The sequence below is a fragment of the Phoxinus phoxinus genome (assembly GCF_949152265.1).
Source record: "Phoxinus phoxinus genome assembly, chromosome: 9".
Lineage (NCBI taxonomy): Eukaryota > Metazoa > Chordata > Actinopteri > Cypriniformes > Leuciscidae > Phoxinus > Phoxinus phoxinus.
Genome location: NC_136884.1, coordinates 35,495,657 through 35,515,523, shown reverse-complemented (window position 1 = coordinate 35,515,523; position 19,867 = coordinate 35,495,657). Strand labels below are relative to the sequence as shown.

At 44.3% G+C, this 19,867-nt stretch overlaps 1 protein-coding gene across 1 annotated transcript; it reads left to right on the top strand.

Annotated features, from left to right (window-relative positions):
* Window positions 1-6,719: 6,719 nt before the first annotated feature.
* cct2 (chaperonin containing TCP1, subunit 2 (beta)) lies at window positions 6,720-18,745 on the top strand. Its single transcript, XM_079622906.1, has 16 exons — window positions 6,720-6,863; window positions 7,577-7,651; window positions 7,728-7,793; window positions 7,866-7,977; window positions 10,918-10,994; window positions 11,099-11,211; window positions 11,436-11,638; window positions 13,000-13,100; window positions 13,193-13,320; window positions 13,870-13,973; window positions 14,070-14,189; window positions 14,263-14,391; window positions 14,479-14,582; window positions 17,566-17,665; window positions 17,751-17,892; window positions 18,576-18,745. The coding sequence occupies exons 1-16, from the start codon at window positions 6,861-6,863 to the stop codon at window positions 18,604-18,606; spliced, it is 1,608 nt and encodes a 535-aa protein (XP_079479032.1). The 5' UTR covers window positions 6,720-6,860; the 3' UTR covers window positions 18,607-18,745.
* Window positions 18,746-19,867: the final 1,122 nt, after the last annotated feature.

Below are 19,867 nucleotides of genomic sequence, written 5' to 3'. Positions count from 1 at the left end.
TGAACAGTTATTGAACCAAAAAAATATTTGTCAAACCCTTTGCTTGACAGCCACTTGTAATTGTTTAATCAAATGTTTTAAGAACAATGAAATGAGGAACTTTTTTTACAAACAGTCCCAGGCGTGAAAAAGCGTCTGCTTCGAACTAAATGAGAACTGCTTGCTCTGAAGAACAGACACACTCACAACCTGGCAGATTTACTTTCCACTAACTGTTCCAGAGCTTGTTCTTGCCGTAAATCTTTCTGCTTGCCATCATAAAAGTGCTAAAACAATACAATAATAATGCTATTTAAGTTCTTCTGTCTCTCTCTTATATAGATCTCTGTGCGCTCTGTAATACTCCGCTCCGTTCGCTATCTGTCTCATTCTCCGTCCACATGACGCTGTTTGTTTGTACATGTTGAAGGCTACAGAGTCCTCTGATTGGCTAGAATACGTCATGGTAACCTTCCTCTGATTGGGTAAAAAAAAAAAATCCTCCCAGCGGCAATTTTTCCATTGGTAGAGTTTGCCTAACAACATCGATTTCATTGGCCTTTTTATGCAGTGTTATTGCGCAACAGCGAAGTGTGTGTCTAATACAAACGGGACATCACTGTTTTCAGCGGAATCTGAGGAAGACGGCAAAAAAGACCGCACCTCTCTATCATTAATAGTTTTGAAGATAATTGCACATTTGTAAAAGTATGCCATTTTGGGCGGTACCGCCCAATTCGTCCCCAGAGGGTTAACAATGCTTTGCTCAGAAAACAGTGAAAATCTGGCTACCGTCTGAGTCCCCAATCTCGTTTATACAAAACCAGATTATTTTTTTATATTTTTTATTTCAGATGATGATATTTTGATGTGCGTAACCTCATACTATGAGAAAGGCTTTTACGGCCTCGTTTGCACAAACGTGCATTATTTGTTACAACTAAGTTTTCTATACAGTATGTTGTTCCATTATTCTGTCTGTATATTTAAACATGTAACTTAATAAATAACTTTGCCTGCTTTAAAGGCTTTGAGAATCTTTCCTTTTATCACTGATGATGTTTAAAGCTAAAGTGATTATAACTTTCGTTATCTAAACGATCAGATTAAATCCTACGTTTTCCTATCAGTTCGAAGAAAGACCTTTAAAGAATAAGAGGTTAAAGAATAACAACAACTTTAATGGAGTCAAATTAATTATATTGGTGTCAGATAATTATTTGAATTATACACGTCTGTCACAGTGTCTGGTTTATGTTCCTTGGGTCACCACTAGATGTCCTCCTTCCTCACGGTGTCCATCACACTAGTGAACTACATTTCCCACGATCCTTGTCTTCTCATTGCACTCGGCTGTTTCCTTATCACTGATCATTGCACTCAGCCATTTCCCCATTATCATTGTCTATTCCCTGTGTATATATACCCTGTCTGTTTTAGTATGTGTGACGGAGTCCTTGTCCATTATCACGCCATTTCCGAGTCCTGGTTTCTTGTTCTGTTCTTGTTTTATGTTTGGATTGTCCTTATGGTTTTGACCCCTGCCTGGACTGGTTTATGATTACGGATGACCCATTAAACACTGCACTTGGATCTACCCCTGTTTCCTTGAGTGTGGATCGTGACAGAAGGACTCCGTCAAGCCTAGATCCAGCAGTATGAGTTCCAGCTTCTCTTCCCCAGCCATCGAGCGGGAGAGGAGGGATTGTTTTAAGGGGACCCGTCTGGTTATTTTTCGTGGGACCCGGGGAGGTCACAGAGGAGGAGGAGGTGGTCGAGAACAAGGCCAACACCACCCTCCACCTTGGCCCCCCTTCGGCCCTGGGTTGGTGAGATCCAGCCCAGAGTTCCACCCACCGCTGATTTCGCCCAGCCCAGAGCTCTGTTCGCCGTGGTGCCCGTCCAGTCCAGAGCCGGCACATTTTCGTCAGAAACGGCGGAGGAGGAAGACCTTCAGCCTCCCCAAGGACCCGGAGGCCGTCCCCTCCGAGCAGCCCGCTGTCGTCCCGGAGGCCGTCCCCTCCGAGCAGCCCGCTGTCGTCCCGGAGGCCGTCCCCTCCGAGCAGCCCGCTGTCGTCCCGGAGGCCGTCCCCTCCGAGCAGCCCTCTGTCGTCCCGGAGGCCGTCCCCTCCGAGCAGCCCGCTGTCGTCCCGGAGGCCGTCCCCTCCGAGCAGCCCGCTGTCGTCCCGGAGGCCGTCCCCTCCGAGCAGCCCGTTGTCGTCCCGGAGATTGTCTCGGAGCCGCCCACCATCAGTCCTGCCACGGCCAAGAGAGCGGTCTTCCTCTTCTATACGGTGGCGGTACTGCATGCGTGGAGGAGGCACAGCACGTCGGCCGTTCCAGAGACTGTCCACGTCACGTCGGCCGTTCCAGAGACTGTCCACGTCACGTCTGCCGATGCAGAGACGGTTCCTGTGCCAGACGCTGTTCCCGTAAGTCCTGCCATGGCCAAGAGGGCTGTTTTCCTTTTCTATACATTGGCAGTACTGCATGCATGGAGGGGACACACGTCTGCCGAGCCTGGATTTCACGTCACGTCTGCCGAGCCTGAGCTTTACGTCAAGCCAGTTCCCGAGCCGGTGTCTGTTGCAGTTCCTGAGCCGGTGGTGTCTGTTGCAGTTCCTGAGCCGGTGGTGTCTGTTGCAGTTCCTGAGCCGGTGGTGTCTGTTGCAGTTCCTGAGCCGGTGGTGTCTGTTGCAGTTCCTGAGCCGGTGGCGTCGGTTGCAGTTCCTGAGCCGGTGGTGTCTGTTGCAGTTCCTGAGCCGGTGGTGTCTGTTGCTGTTCCAGTACCTGAGCCGGTGGTGTCTGTTGCAGTTCCTGAGCCGGTGGTGTCTGTTGCAGTTCCTGAGCCGGTGGTGTCTGTTGCAGTTCCTGAGCCGGTGGTGTCTGTGGCAGTTCCTGAGCCGGTGGTGTCTGTTGCAGTTCCTGAGCCGGTGGTGTCTGTTGCAGTTCCTGAGCCGGTGGTGTCTGTTGCAGTTCCTGAGCCGGTGGTGTCTGTTGCAGTTCCTGAGCCGGTGGTGTCTGTGGCAGTTCCTGAGCCGGTGGTGTCTGTTCCAGTTCCTGAGCCGGTGGTGTCTGTTGCAGTTCCTGAGCCAGGGTCTGTCTCTGTTCCGCCTTGGTCTTCACCGCCATGGCCGCCCGAGTGGTCGGCTTCACCCTGGTCGTCTCCGCCGTGGCCACCCGAGGGGTCGTCTCCGCCGTGGCCACCCGAGGGGTCTTCACCGCCGTGGCCGCCCGAGGGGTCCTCTCCGTCCTGGCCGCCAGATGGACTGTCGTCTCCGCCCTGGCCGCCCGATGGACTGTCTGCTTCGCCACGGCCGCCGATTAAGTTGTCATCCCCTGTTCCTGTTCCCCTTCATGGTCCTGGCCCTCCATCCCTCCCCCTGATCCTCCACCATGCCACCTCCCGCCTGGACTCTTGTTTTGTGTGTTTTTTGTGGGTCTTGGAGCGTCTGGTAGCCGCTCCGTAGAGGGAGGATTATGTCACAGTGTCTGGTTTATGTTCCTTGGGTCACCACTAGATGTCCTCCTTCCTCACGGTGTCCATCACACTAGTGAACTACATTTCCCACGATCCTTGTCTTCTCATTGCACTCGGCTGGTTCCTTATCACTGATCATTGCACTCAGCCATTTCCCCATTATCATTGTCTATTCCCTGTGTATTTATACCCTGTCTGTTTTAGTATGTGTGACGGAGTCCTTGTCCATTATCACGCCATTTCGGAGTCCTGGTTTCTTGTTCTGTTCTTGTTTTATGTTTGGATTGTCCTTATGGTTTTGACCCCTGCCTGGACTGGTTTATGATTACGGATGACCCATTAAACACTGCACTTGGATCTACCCCTGTTTCCTTGAGTGTGGATCGTGACAACGTCATCCTTCAACTGTCTTTTGTTGCGATGATTGGTTCAAAATAGCAGCGTAAGCTTCCAGCCTTACAGTAGCCAGGCCGACTGACTCATAACTAACAATGTCATTTTGATTGTTAACCAACAACTTTGTGTACTTTATGATATACTGTGTAGTATCTAAACAGTTGGTAATGAGGACATGTCAAGGATCTGAGGGTTTTCAATAACAACGTGTGTTTTACTTTAAGAAAACATATGTGGATTCGCAGCCTTTTGTGCCACTGTAAGCTGTAATATTATGGCTATTTGGTGTGTATCTGATTAATCTCATATAGGTGCAGAGTTAATTAACAATGCAGGATGCAGTAAAGCACTTACCGGTGATCATCTTGTTGTTGTTGTTTACTTCATTATCCCCATGGGGACATTTTCTTGAGTTTTACAATGAGTTTTAAAATGTGTATACACAAGGACCAAACAATGTCCATAAATAAGAAAAAAAATAATGACAAAAACAATCTTTATCTCACTGCTTCCGAGTCTGTGTTCCATAACAATATTTACTGTGATGTAATTTCCGGGAATGACCGTTAGTTAGTTTTTTTTTTTATGCAATATTGGAGCGACAGTTTTTTTACCGTGTAATATTTTTCCAGGTAATTTTGTTACATTAAACTTTTCCCATAAGAAGTTACTGGACGACAGGATGTTATTCGAGTTCAAATCACGCTCACACCAGAAGAAGAAGCGACAAAGATGAGAATTTAGACGGATTGCAATCACAACTCTGTTAGTGTACTGGGTGTTTTTTTACATGGCAGTATTTGATTTCTGACGAGCAACAGTCTCCCGCTCACACTCGGATCACACACACACACACACCTGCACCAATAGCCCCATTCACATGACGTCACGCAACTTCTGTTTGACTCGAAGCGTTGTGTGTTAACTTCTATCAGCTTCTATATACTCTATATACTCTAATGGAGGACACCCAATATATGTGTATATCTGCCACACACACACAGTTAGAGGATGAGTTAGTGTCTGTATTTAAAGGGATACTTCACCGCTGGCAAGATGAATGTGTATTTCATTTGGGTCGTGTACTGTACGTAGTAGAAATATGAAATTATTTTAGAAGTTGGTGCCTTCTAGACTGAGAAAAGCCAGAAAATGTATTTTAATGCTCATGTGGATGAAAGACAACAACTCCCAGAATGCACTTGCTTCGCTGCCCTGCTTGGCGAACATGTCTCATGTCTTATGTCCTTCCCCATAGGTGGGGCACATTGTAACATCACCATATGACTGCTTGAAAAATATAGTCAATAAGTCAAACCAAAATATTTTCTCAATAAAATACAATTATTAACTTTTAAAATTAATTTGAACAAATTTGAGTTTGACAACAAACACACCGGAAAACACAACTATACAGCATAGTTCAAATCAAAATAATAATTTCTGAACATTGACTCTCAGTATTTATTTACATGTTTTTATCAATAGATTCACACTTTATTCACACCAAGTATTCACACTTTATTTGGTCATCAGTGTGTATCTGCTTCTCATCTTCATCTCTCAGTGTGGAGCAGGTCCAGCCTCTGCTGGCGGAGGAGAAGGCAAATGCTCATTTCACTTTAATTCAAATTACTAGACAAAAAATTATATCCTGAGAAAAGTGGATTTTGAGGGGTATAGCTCCATAGACCTCCATTCATTCTGCACTCGTCCTGTGAGCGCCCTCATGTGGAGCCAGAGTGGAACTGCAGCCAGTCAGAAGCCGGAAGTGTAGCGAGAGTGAACCTTCTCCCCTTACTAGACATTCTCTGGTGAAACCACCTTATTGAACGGTTATTGAAACCTCCTTGTCTCATGCACAATCTTTTTGTCTACAAATCTACCTTTGCCGGTTCTCTGTGGAAAGCCTTACGTGCGCTTGAGTGCGGAATAGGCCTATATATTAACGCTCATGGTTTAGTATTCTCTCCCTTATATATTTCAGTAATTAAATTCATATAAATATGCGACTAGACTTATTTTCATTTCTTTGGTCGATTGTTCCTTACGTATAAACCAGTTTCTTTAGGCCTACACATTGAGTGCGTTTACATAATGCGATTATAATGGGATTTTGGCAATATTGCGATTTAAATTTTAACTTAATCGTGTAAACACAATATTAGTTCGATCTAACTAATGTGATTAAGATCATAATCGTATAACCATATTCATTGATTTGTGACTTTCTCAGTTTGTGTAAATCTACTAGGGGTTCAGAGTATTTATTTTCCCACATTTATCTATCGTCTAGTACAATAGTAATGGTTATTTTTAAGTTGTTTTTAGGTTATTCAAAAAATAACCTTCTAGCAACGCTCTGTGAACGTTGTTTTATAGTTACATAATAACAACCATTAAAAACAACATTACTTTAAAAACAACCAATAGGGAACGTTCGTCTTTATAAGTTATTTTTAGATTGTTTATTTTGTTTTATTTTACATACAATAAAACCTATAAAGAACGTTAACCTAACGTTAGTAGCCTTTTTGGTTCCCCAAAAAGAACCAAAAGCTAACGTTAGGGGAATGTGTTAACTAGGATGTAGGATGATCACGGCTTCTCTGCACAATATCTGAAGCAGAACTATTTAGGTCAATTATACAATGAATTATAGCCCTATAATTAAAATTATTAACTGTCTGTAATATGTAATATGTCCGAACAATGGAATAGTCAAAAACGACTTATTTAACGCGAAATACTTCTCTTTTCATTTTATTATCATGAAAATACGTTTATTAAATCATCAAAATAGCTTATTAAAGCATTTATAAAATATTATGTATAGCTAATTAAAACTGTTTTGAAACGGCTCAAACGTAAGCGCACTGCAGGGACTTTTAAGTTGAAAGGTGTTCGCGCGCAGAGCAGACAGGAAGCGGTTGATCTGTCGCGCGCTTCCCTGCTCACTTCTTCCTGTCTCGTGCGCGTCTCTTCAGCACATCCTAAAATCATCATGGTGAGCGATTATGTGGTTAAATCATAATTCAGCGGAGATCTAATGAGCGAGATATGATGCAGTGCAGCGCGTGTAACGGTCGTTGACAGCAGTTTGATTCTGCCGCCGCGTTCGCACTTTGTTCACGCTGAACGAGTGAGGGTTTGTGCGCGGCATGCGCGTGAACACGAACAATGAGTTCAGCCGACTGCGTTAAGATGCTTTAATGGACGCGTTTGCCTTCACTAACACATCTCCTTGATTTGCTTGTTGTGCGAGGAGTTCACCCGTGTGTGTTTCGATAGTTTGTGTTGTGATGGATGGTGTACATACAATAGCGGATCATCATCAGCGAGTTCTTCTAGCGCTTTCTGTGGAGGGCGTGGCTTCTGACGTCACTGATACGAGAGCGCCGTTACATTTACACGGATCGTTATTAAAAAGATGGTAGTATCATGATTTAGTGTCTAATATATTAGTATAATAACGAAATTAATAATAATAAAAATCCCAATGACTAGAATGAATCTCTCTAGAAAGCTTTCTAATATACTTATGGAGATGAAGATATGAATAATAAATCAGCATGAAGTCACGTGTCTATAATGGGGTTTCCAGCATTATTGTTATGAAGAGTTTCTGAGGGACACTGACTGAATCATTCAGATGAGCTGCATGATAATACGACATAACTGTGTGTGTGTGTGTGTGTGTGTGTGTGTGTGTGTGTGCAGGCGTCTCTATCGATGGCCCCCATGAACATCTTCAGACAAGGAGCGGACGAGGAGAAGGCCGAGACGGCTCGACTGGTGAGCGTGATTATTGATAACCGTGATTATTAATAACCGTGGTCATGGCTAACGAGATGTCTCTCTCTGCTTTCAGTCCTCCTTCATCGGCGCCATTGCCATCGGGGATCTGGTGAAAAGCACTCTGGGACCCAAGGGCATGGTACGTGTGCCGGCCGCTCCGCTGCGATCATAGCCGGTGAATATTGCTCATTAATGACCTCTGACCTCACAGGACAAGATCCTGCTGGGCGGCGGCAGGGACAGTCAGGTGACCGTGACCAACGACGGCGCCACCATCCTCAAGGCCATCGGCGTCGACAACCCCGCCGCCAAAGTGCTCGTGGGTGAGTGTGTGTGTGTGTGTGTGTGTGTGTGAGAGAGAGACAGAGAGAGAGTGTGTGTGTGTGAGGGAGGGAGGGAGGGAGAGAGAGAGATATCCTATACTATAATTACTCGAACACTGAACTGATTCCTCTCTCTTGTGTTTCCTTGAGACGGACTCGTCTTAGACTCTCTGCAAGTCTTCTCTCGGTTATGATGTCATAGTTGAAAAAGAAACCAGATGTTTGTCACTTTTTCTCGGTCCGAGCAGAAACTAATATTCTGCTGTTGTCTGTGCCATTAATGTTAATAAAGCAACAAAATACAGCTTTATCAAAGATGTCTACAGTGAACAAACCGTGTTATTTTACATTTAGGCTTCATTATTAATTTCTGTGCCAGAATTGACCCTTCGCAGGGAGCTTGAGTGACAGGTGATCTGACCAATCATACTTCGCCATCCGCCATGTCTGTCTCTGCTCCACGAGAACATGGTGTGGCGTAGTGTTGGCAAAAGCCCCGGTACTTCGGGACAAAAAAAAAATGAAACGGTTACGGTACCAGCTTTTCTTAGTACCGGGTTAATCCGGTTATTAATGCGCAGTCCTAATGCGACGGCTCTGACTCCACTTGTTGTTAAGGAGGAAAGAGCCACAGGTGTGAATATTTTGGATAGGCTAACATCACGTTGCCATAAGGGGCCGTTCATGGTTGCAGACCATAGACTGTAAAAAAATATGGACGTAGTGTCCGTGACGTCACCCGTAGGTTTCTGAAGAGCATTTTTGAAGCCTAAAGTGGGCGGAGCCGGCCGTCGCCATCTTGGCCTCGCGTCACCGCTCGTCACTCCCGGATAACAGAATATTGGCAAAGAGGCGGAGCTGAGGAGCCGGGCTATCTGAAACCACGCCCACCTAGCGCGACGTTATGGAGTTAGCTCCATGGTTAGCTCAGGCTTGGGAGCTAATGCTATATGCTACTCACAGTACCAAGTCTGCGACTGCACAGGGGCTCGCATTTTAACATGCGGGAGATACAGATTTGACTCCCTTCTGCAGCCAGCCTCAAGCGGCCAGTCGATGAACTGCCGTTTAATTCACTTCCGTGTTGGTTTCAAGAGAGAAACAGGGAGGTTGCCGCTTGTTGCAGACGCAACGAGAAAGCACGCGCTTGTGTAAGGAGAAAGCGGTGCACACTGCGCTCTCCATGAGTATCGATGATCAGCTGTTCGGCCGAGCTGTTCGGCCATGTTGTTACGGAAAGGTTAACACTACAATAAGATACTAGTGATCGACCGATATTGATTTTTTAAATACAGATTATTTGCATATTTATGTGCCCGATAACCGATATTGATTTACTGTTATACTTCTGTTTTTGACACAATTATTACAACACAACTGAACTGAACAAGCCATTTTATTTACAATCACTCCCTCCTGTATACAAAAAATAATAATATTTATACACCAATAAATAGAGGGGTCTGAGGGCAGAACATGAAGTGCACTGTTACTAAAGTGTCTGTGTAAAAATAAAAGCTGTGATGAGGTAAAAAAGTCTTGCATGCGCTTCATGAGGCGCACGCGCGGATGCTGCAATGTTCTCAAAACACCCACAAGATGGCGCCGTTTATCGTGAATCCGATATTACAAAACCGATACCCGATTATGGGAAATGCTTCAAATATCGGTCGATCACTATAAGATAGCATTCATTAGCATTACTTAATGCTTTTCTAACATCAACACATTGAGTGAACAATATATTTTACTCTTTCATTCATTAATGTGTGTGAATGTTAATACAAACACTTGATTGATCATGTTTGTTCACTTCATCAATTGTGCATTAAATAGTGAACACAAAACTTTTGATTTTAAACATGCATTAGTACATTTTTAAATGACCCCAAGGAGAATAATTGTTATAACTATTGTTTATTGTTAGGTCCTTTTATCTAATGTTATCTAACAAATGGGATCCTATTGTAAAGTGTGTTTAATACTACAGTTTTCATCTCTGTAACTGTGATACACACTTTAATATATGTAAAATTAACCTAAATTAAGCTTTGGTACCGAGAACCGTGGATTTTCACTGGTATTGGTACCGAATACTGATATTTTGTTACCGTGACAACACTACTGTGGCGTGAGAGCGGCGTAGCTTGTCGGACATAGCAACAGTAACTAAGGGGGGGCGGGTCTTTGTAAGTTTGATCGTTGATGATTGTTTTCATCTCTGCTTGTATTTGTTTGTTCTTCTTGTATTACTGACTGTTCACTAGTTTAGTAACGTGTGAACTGTGTCAGTGAGAGCGAGCGTTCTCCGCCAGAGCCGTCTTCGTCTTCGCAATCACAACATCCTATAGAAGACGTTGTGTGATATGAGGTTTCTTCATATTGCGTTAGTAGCTGATAACACCACATCAGTAAGAGGATCAATAGTGCACTGCGGAAGATCCCCATGCTGGTCTGCACTTCCTGCTTGAGAACGTCTGTCCAGTGAATGGACGACTTTAGCACGCGTGTGGTTTGGTGTACACATTGTGGTTCACTTACACAAAGTGGACTTTCCTGGTGTGAATACACACTTAGACGGTCTCTCGGATGAGTTATGTTGAATATCTGTCAGCTGTTGAGCTACACCAGTAGATGCTGCCAGTTTAGCTGCTGAGAACAGTGGTGCCGACACAAGTACTGGCTTTAATTATGGGCTTATATTTAGAGATGATCTAAGACTGGTTTTTCAACATCGTGTGTGTAACACTCTGAGGTTAAGATTTTCTCTTTTTTTAAATATATATACTTTTTTTCTCGACTAAAATGACGAGCAATAGCAGAGATTAATTCCTGTAAAGTACTGTTATTGCCATTTCCTAAACAAACCGTACTTGATGGCTCACAGTAGTGTGTGTGTGTGTGTGTGTGTGTGTGTAACCTGTGCTGATGAACACACAGACATGTCGAAGGTTCAGGATGACGAGGTGGGCGACGGCACGACCTCTGTGACGGTTCTGGCCGCTGAGCTGCTGCGGGTACGACTCTCTCTCTTTCTCACACACACACACACACACACACACACACTGTTTCCCTCCGGCCGTGGCACAAGCTTGATCGTGTGTGTGTGTTTGTGTCTCAGGAAGCAGAGCTGCTGATCGCCAAGAAGATCCATCCTCAGATCATCATCTCCGGCTGGAGGAAGGCCACGCAAGCGGCCCGCGACGCCCTGAGGGAGGCAGCGGTGGATCATGGGTAATGCTGTGTGTGTGTGTGCGCGCAAGTCCTGATTTTCACCTCGTGTTCTGCGTTTGGATGTGTACATTGGCAAGGCAACGCATCCAAATGATAAACTTCCCTCTATGATGGTTAAATTTAGCAGTTAATCTGCGAATCACACGTGTGGCGATCACATGATCGACTGCGATCCGCCCCTAGCGTGTGAGCAGGTGTGTAAGTGTGTGTGTGTGTCTCCTCAGGAACGACGAGCAGAAGTTCCAGGTGGACCTGCTGAACATCGCGCGCACCACGCTCTCCTCCAAGCTGCTGACGCACCACAAGGACCACTTCGCCCGGCTGGCGGTGCAGGCCGTGATGCGGCTCAAGGGCTCCGGCAACCTGGAGGCCATCCACGTCATCAAGAAGCTGGGCGGCAGCCTCACCGACTCGTACCTGGACGAGGGTGTGTGTGGCCGACCGCTGACCCTGAAGCGACAGTTCACCCAAAACTGAGGATGACCTCAAGCCACCCCAGCTGAATATGATCATATCAGACGAAAGCTAGCCAGTATCGCTAATAGAGTTCAGCCCGTCAGAGCGCCTTTATCCGGGCACTTTTATGATGGATTGATGCACTTTTTGAGCTTCACTTCACTGGCATTATAAATGTTGGATTAGCTAGGACATGTGACTGTGTTTGTCTGAGATATGTCGTATACAGTGGCTTGAGGGCGGGTGCATCATGGGCTAGTTTTCACTTTTGGGTGAACCATCTCTTTACATGCATCACTTCATCCTCACGATTCATCACAGCATCAGGTGCTCATTTATCCCCGGTTCTGTCATCCAGCTCGCTTAGAGTTAACTTTACAACACATCATTTAAAATAACTGTTAATTTATCTGCTCTTACACGTTCATCTTTAAGTGAGCATTAGTTGACAAGCAAACTAGTAAACTTGATTGTCTTGTCTGTAATACTTCAACTTGCTTTATCCTGTTGATACTTCTGAAATCAATTCAGTCAGTTTTGACGTTTTTTTTTTAAACACTTTTGGTTTTATGAATACAGAAACGAATCGAATTAAAAAGGAGAGAATAAAACTGTTATTAGGAGTAATGTTCTATCAAATATTCATGTTTTCAAAGATTACATTTAAGTGAGTGTTGGATGAGTATGGAACATTAAAATGAGCAATTAGAGTAATTATGCGATACTTGACATTTAAATGTTTTAATTAAATGCTTAATCGCACTGATACTATTATTCCTACAATAATACTAATATATATATATATATTTGGAATATTTTAACAAATTTGTTTGAATATTAACTGACCATGACAGAAAAGGACATTTATATGTAATGAGTGATTAAAATAATATACTTGATAATGTAATAAAAAAAAACATCAATTACTTAATAATCACACTGATACTTTTATTCCTATAATACAAATTGTATATAAAAAGTAATTTTTATTTTATCAAATTTTTTTTCAAACATTAACTTGAAATCATAATTTAAAGATTATCCGTCTCACTCTTTTAAAATTTAAAAAGATTTTTTAGGTTTTTTTTATGCATTACTTTTATTATTCTATTAATAGCCTGTATATTTTGAATTAGTTTTTGGAGTAACTGGTTTTTAATTCACATTTTGATATTTGGTATCTTAATAATAATAATGTTTGTAAAGTATCAGCAACAACAGGTGTTTAATTGGTCTGTGAAAGCGGTGCGCTTGGTTAACGGTGTGAGCCAATCAGAAGGCGGCACAGGAGTAGTGTAATGGTCATGTGACCGCTCTTCTTGTTCCTCACAGGCTTCCTGCTGGACAAGAGGATCGGAGTGAACCAGCCCAAGAGGATCGAGAACGCCAACATCCTCATCGCCAACACCGGCATGGACACGGACAAGATCAAGGTACGGCCTCGTTCAGGCTCCGAGCGCCCGGCCTGACCCACACCAGTAACACCAGTCACCTGAGTGTGTGTGTGTGTGTGTGTGTCCCGCAGATCTTCGGCTCCAGGGTGCGCGTGGACTCCACAGCCAAAGTGGCCGAGATCGAGATGGCCGAGAAGGAGAAGATGAAGGAGAAGGTGGAGCGCATCCTCAAGCACGGCATCAACTGCTTCATCAACAGGTGCCTTGAGGACGCTTTAACCGCTATAGATGCTAACCGCTATAGATGCTAGCTCCCAGTAGCCGTCAGCAGGACGCCCGGTTCAAGCGCAAGTGGGGGGGGCGTCCTCTAAAGTCACATGCTTGAGTAGTTACTACTGATGGAGTAATTAAAGGCACAGTATGTAGGATTTTTGGATAAATATCCAGTTTCTGGTTTTACCTCTAGAAAACAGACGCTTTAATTTATTGTTTTGTTAGACGGATGAGCAACTGCTTAGACAACACTTTTGTCTATTGGCTAACGTAGCATAAGAAGAAAGAGCTTCATTGGTAGTAACAGTTATACTCCTATATACAAAGTTTTAAAATGTATAATGCCCTTTAGCAGCACAAGTCATCCCGCTTTTATTGCTATATGAAATTGTAATATTGATCTAGCTTAGCAGCTACACACAGAGTACAACACAACTTTAAACACACTCAAATGAATCTTTAGTATGATTGGCCAAGTAGACCAGAATTGTGGATGAGTGTGTGTGTGCATATCTGACATGTTGTGGATCCTCAGGCAGCTGATCTATAACTACCCTGAGCAGCTGTTTGCCGCCGCTGGCGTGATGGCCATCGAACACGCTGACTTCACAGGAGTGGAGCGCTTGGCCCTCGTCACAGGTACACACACCGCTGTGAAAACTATCCCAGTGTGCACTGCCCTGTTCCTGTCCTGTGCGGTGTGCTAGTACTCACGGAGCTGGTTTGTGTGTGCAGGCGGCGAGATCACGTCCACCTTTGACCACCCTGAGCTGGTGAAGATCGGCCACTGCAAGCTGATCGAGGAGGTGATGATCGGAGAGGACATGCTCATCCACTTCTCCGGCGTGGACATGGGTAGGCGTCTGCATTGATATGTGTGTGTGTGAGGTGTTGTTGCTGGTGTGTCGCTGATGTGTCCCGTGTGCAGGAGAGGCGTGCACCATCGTCCTGCGCGGGGCGACGCAGCAGATCCTGGACGAGGCCGAGCGCTCGCTGCACGACGCGCTGTGTGTGCTGTCGCAGACCGTCAAGGAGACGCGCACCGTGTTCGGCGGAGGTCAGTGCCGGACGCCAGCGGCTCTCTGCCCAGTGTGTGCCGCGACTCGCTCTCACGCCGCTGTGTGTGTGTGTGTGTGTGTTTCAGGATGCTCCGAGATGCTGATGGCGAGAGTGGTGTCGGATCTGGCCAACCGGACGCCAGGCAAAGAGGCCGTTGCCATGGAGTCCTTCGCCAAAGCCCTGAGGATGGTGCGTCTCGTCAGCTGATGTCTGGCTGTTTATGTGGGATCAGGGATGCGAAGTTACTTCTCCTAAAGGATATATTGATGGAGCGAATTATGTGCCATAATTAAACAAAACAAATCCAGCATTTTGCAAACAAACTCGATCTGCTTTGCAAAGGAAAACTCGACTCGCAAACAAACAGAGCAATGTGCAAAAACCAAGGGCAATTTGAGCGAAAACGTAGTGGCGTAACCAATATTGTGCTTTACTAATATAAATAAATGAGCCTACATCATATTTCACAAATAAATACAAACCGTCCTTCATGTGACCTTTGAACAAATACCAAATCTAGTGCATACAAATGCACATCTGTCTGCTGTGACTATAAGACGGATCTCGGCTCGATTGTGTCCAGGCAGATTGTGTATCTTTTGAAAAGGCAGACCAGCTCCTGAATGTTTTTGTTCACGCAATTTCTTTTCTTTACAAAGATAAAGTTCCCACCTCAATAATAAGCTGTGAGCGAGCGCACACGGGCACATCTGCCGCATAAAGGTGCGCTCACACGATGCCATTCGTTTCAATGGGGAGCGCGCGATTTCCGGCGACCGCATGGGGCGTGTCTGGCGACGCGACAGTTCAGATTGGTTTAACTTTATGCAAATGAAGAGCGACAACCAATAGGAGTGAAGTCAGTGGAGCGCGCGTGATCATCCGTCACTCCTCAGTGCGGAGTCTGACAGAGGCAAGTTGAACGGGAAGCTAATTTTAGCAGTCAGAAACTGTCCTATATTTATGATATATCTCCGTGTGCATACAGTGGTATTCACCGTGCTGACTCCGAGCCCAGATAGACTCACGAACGGGTGTTTACCCGTACCTGTTTCTCGTTCATCTTTAATATTATGAGTTATATGAACTGATTGCATTTATATTTAGACTTTTCCTTCCAAAATATTAGTTTGTAGCAGCATGAAAACGGAGTAACATCGTGAATCACAGCTAATCACTCACAGCTAATCACTCACAGGCTACCAGTGGTTACGCCCACTAGCGTCCTAACCGCCAGCCTGCAGCGCCAAGTCCCTTGTAGTGTGAACACGCCTTAATACAACATCAAAAAGCTATCTTTGTGAATGAACGTGTCGTCGTCGCCTGATGTCCAGATATCGGATGTGTCTGATTTAAAACCACATTTGCAAGTGGCTCAGATCGGATGCGAAAAAATCAGCAGGGCTTGACATTTATAATTGTATCATTTATTTTTGATAAAAGCCAGTTTCTACCCGGCAGAGACTGATTTACCAAGGGATACTTTAAACCGTGTAGCTACTTCACATCTGAACATCAGCTAATATTTAACTATGTACATTTAACCCAGGGGTCGGCAACCCAAAATGTTGAACGAGCCATATTGGACCAAAAAAATAAATCTAATCTGTCTGGAGCCGCAAAAAATTAAAAGCCTTATAATGAAGGCAACACGTGCTGTTAGTGTCTATATTAGCTTTATTAGCCCCCTAGTATCAACATGATAAGTATGCTACAAATACATACCGGTAATGAGCAAGGCGACCTTTGTTTCGAATCTGTCACTTTATCGTTTCCATGGTTACGCGTCATTGCTTGTCACGTGACACAGCGCAATCACAACACAGCGCTGAATGAATGATGATCTGCTTTCATGTAATTTTTCCTTTTTTATTAAAAATATTCACACATTTATTATCTATAGTATGAAACCGATATTCCGATTGTCAAATATGTGCATGTGGATGTGTTTTGTTGTATAAACACCTTTATAACGATCGCGTTAGTTGAGCTGTAACTTATCTGTTGGATTTACAACACGTAATTTCCTCCACTTCTCCCGAAATACATGAAAGTAAGTGGCTGGTGAACTGGGAGAAGAATAGGGTCAAATGTAAAGCTACTTACACACCGTGTATCTGATATGAATAAAACGTGTCGTCTTTTTATATTATAAATAATTCATTACATTTAGATAGCGCTTTTCTGGACACTCAAAGCGCTTTACATAGGAGGGGGGAATCTCCTCAACCACCACCAATGTGCAGCTCCACCTGGATATAAAGGATTGTTATTGCCGCTTCCATAGACATCAGTGTATATTTTACAACATCAAATTCATTGTTTTTTTAGTACTTATGTGATTCTTAAATGTCTTAAACCGGAGTGATCGTACGCTCCAGGGACCAGCCAAGACTGATCACATCAGTGTGATCGTACACGTGCGAAAGGGTTAAAACAAAAAATATTGTTTCCATTTTCATATTTTTTAAAAAGCTCCAGGGAGCCACTAGGGCGGCGCTTAAGAGCCGCATGCGGCTATAGAGCCGCGGGCTGCCGACCCCTGATTTAACCAATACAAATGCTGTTAATGCTTGTTTACGGTACACGGCTGCCGCCGCTAGCTAGCTAACGTCACTTACTTGTCAGCCGGGTTGGGTTGCGCCCGACAGACGCCACATTACTCCGTCTTCATAAATAACCCATTCGAGTTCATTTCCATTTGGTGACAAATGTTCGTTCCCGTTTTACTTCGTGTGGTGCTGTCGGTGTGACTGTACGGTGACTTGTTTCTGGAGCTTTGAGGCAGGTCAAAATGTTTCAACTTGGACCGACTCCTGATTGGCCAATCAAAGCATTCTGAGTTGGACGCTGGTTTGACGGATTGTGGGGGAAAAAATGTGTTCGTTTCAAATCGGTAAAATTAAATCTGTAAAATAGACGTAATGAGTGGCACATAACGTGAAGTAACGTGGCATTTTATTTAGTTTGAAATGTAACTTGTCCGTCCGGTGGGACAACTCATTTTCACTTCCACTTGTCCTACAAACAAATGAATGGGTCATGAAATCATTCACTCGGCCGATTGGTTTCAAAACACAGGTTCATTCTGAAAAGAAGCAAGTCAGTCACTATTAGCATTAGCATTGAGTATTAGCACTATTAGCATTCACCTGAACGGCTTGTGTTGCAGCTGCCCACCATCATCGCTGATAACGCAGGATATGACAGCGCAGAGCTGGTGTCCCAGCTGAGAGCCGCCCACCAGGACAACAAGATCACCTTCGGCCTGGGTAAGACACACACACACACACACGCGCGGCTGATGTGAGGTAGCCCGCGCCTCTGCTCTGACCTCTGACCCGTGCCGTCTCTCAGACATGACCCAGGGCTGTGTGGGAGACATGGCGGATCTGGGCATCACCGAGAGCTTCCAGGTGAAGAGGCAGGTGTTGCTGAGCGCAGCCGAGGCGGCCGAGATGATCCTGCGCGTCGACAACATCATCAAAGCGGCTCCCAGGTCAGTGCGCACCGCTTCACACACACACACACACACAATCCACAATCTATCAGATGTGTCTCCACCAATACACAACGATAATAATAAACATCCCATACCCGACTGGTTTACATTGACTTGAGAAAGTATGATAAAGAAATGTTAAAACGTTACATTATGTGCTTATATTCTACAAATGCACATAAAACATAGAGGCACATATGTCTGGGCTGTGATTGGATGACTGGACTAACCAGCGGACCAATCGCGTCTCCGATGTAGGTGTGGCCGCTCTGCCTGAGCAGAGTCTCTGAAGACTGAAGCTTAGTGTGTTTCGTCTGACGCTCAACTCGCTGTGATGGAGCTTTCGTCCCTGACTGACAGGAAGTGACCATGTGTGTGATGTGCCATGATCTAATGTTGCTCTCAACTGGGTGGAAATCTGGATAAATGATGCAAACTAATGAAATATGAGGAGCCGCTCTAAACAGACAATAGTGTGATTGTTCATCGACGTCAGTTTAGTGTTGAGTTCAGGAGACTCCGCTAACAGTGTGTGTGTGTGTGTTGAGTTCAGGAGACTCAGCTAACAGTGAGTGTGTGTGTTTGTGTGTGTGTGTTGAGTTCAGGAGACTCAGCTGACAGGTTGTTGAGGTATAAGTGTGTGTTTAACGTGTGTGTGTGTGTGTGTTGTTGTGTTTCAGGAAGCGTGTGCCGGATCATCACCCCTGCTGAACACACGGTGTATTTATTGACAGGAAGTGGATTCTCTCTGTTCTGTAGTTGTTGTGCCGCTGCACTTCTCCAGCATGTCTGAACGTCAGCACGGTGGCTTTTGACCTTTTGTTTACTCAATAAAACTGTCATGATCAAAGCAAGCGTTCTGTGTGTGTGTGTGTGTGTCGTGCCAAGTCCTGCAGACAGGGCCGAGTGTTTCACAGCAGTGACACGAGACGGATCCAGGTTCTGCTGTACAGAAGTCCCAGTTCGTCTGTGAAACGTGTTCAGTGCGTCTGGGTTTCTGAAGCTTATGTCCATACTCATATTTACTCCTCATGTGGTCTTCGTGTCATTTTGACCCGGAGAAGATTTTCTTTTTCCCGAAAACACTAGTTAATGTTATCGCATTAATGTCATCGCATTGTACTGAAACTTAGTGACTTTGTCCGCAAAGGGTATAACTACTTCTCAAATGTTTTTTGACAATTTTCTTACTTTTTTAGGGGGGGTTTTGTCACCTAGTCACACTTGTGGTCTTCCCGGGTCAAAATGACCGGCTTACAAAAATAGCTTATAAATCACTCATTATACCATATTATCACCCAATACTGGATTCAATCTTTTTGTCAGCTTGTTCTTTCAATTAGGACTGGCTTTATATTTCTATTTGCATCTGATTAATCGTAGGCCTCATTTATCTGAGAGTAGGCATCTCATTTTTTAGTTAAAAACATTATTTTTGAATATTTTTGGAAATATTAAATTAAATATGAAGAAAATTGTCACTGTTGATCACACTAGTCTACTTTAATTTTTCACCAGGAAAAAACTTTTGAAAAACTTTTATTTTGTACAAAATGGCGCAGAGTTACACTTGTGGTGTCCAATGGGCCATTGAAAGTGAATGGGAGAAACTGAAAATAAGAGAAATGTAGTTTTCAGGAGCATGTTCATTATGTTCGTGAATGTGCATGTGTGCTTGCAAACATCGAGCCCTTGGACATGTGGAAACATGCATACACACATTACCAAACACACACACGTACTGTTTTGAGTATTCTTTTTCTTTATCAAGAAACTTGATCCTACCCTGAACTGCATCTAATATCCATTCATCCATCTGACATTCATCCACACACACACTGGATTTAGTCCACAGAATCTTTCTTTCATCACAGTTTTCAGACAAAATATTATGACATTAGTTGTGTAGCAGCACGATGGCGAAGAAGCTCTCTGTGCATGATGTCCTTCATCAGACCATTGATGGAGACGC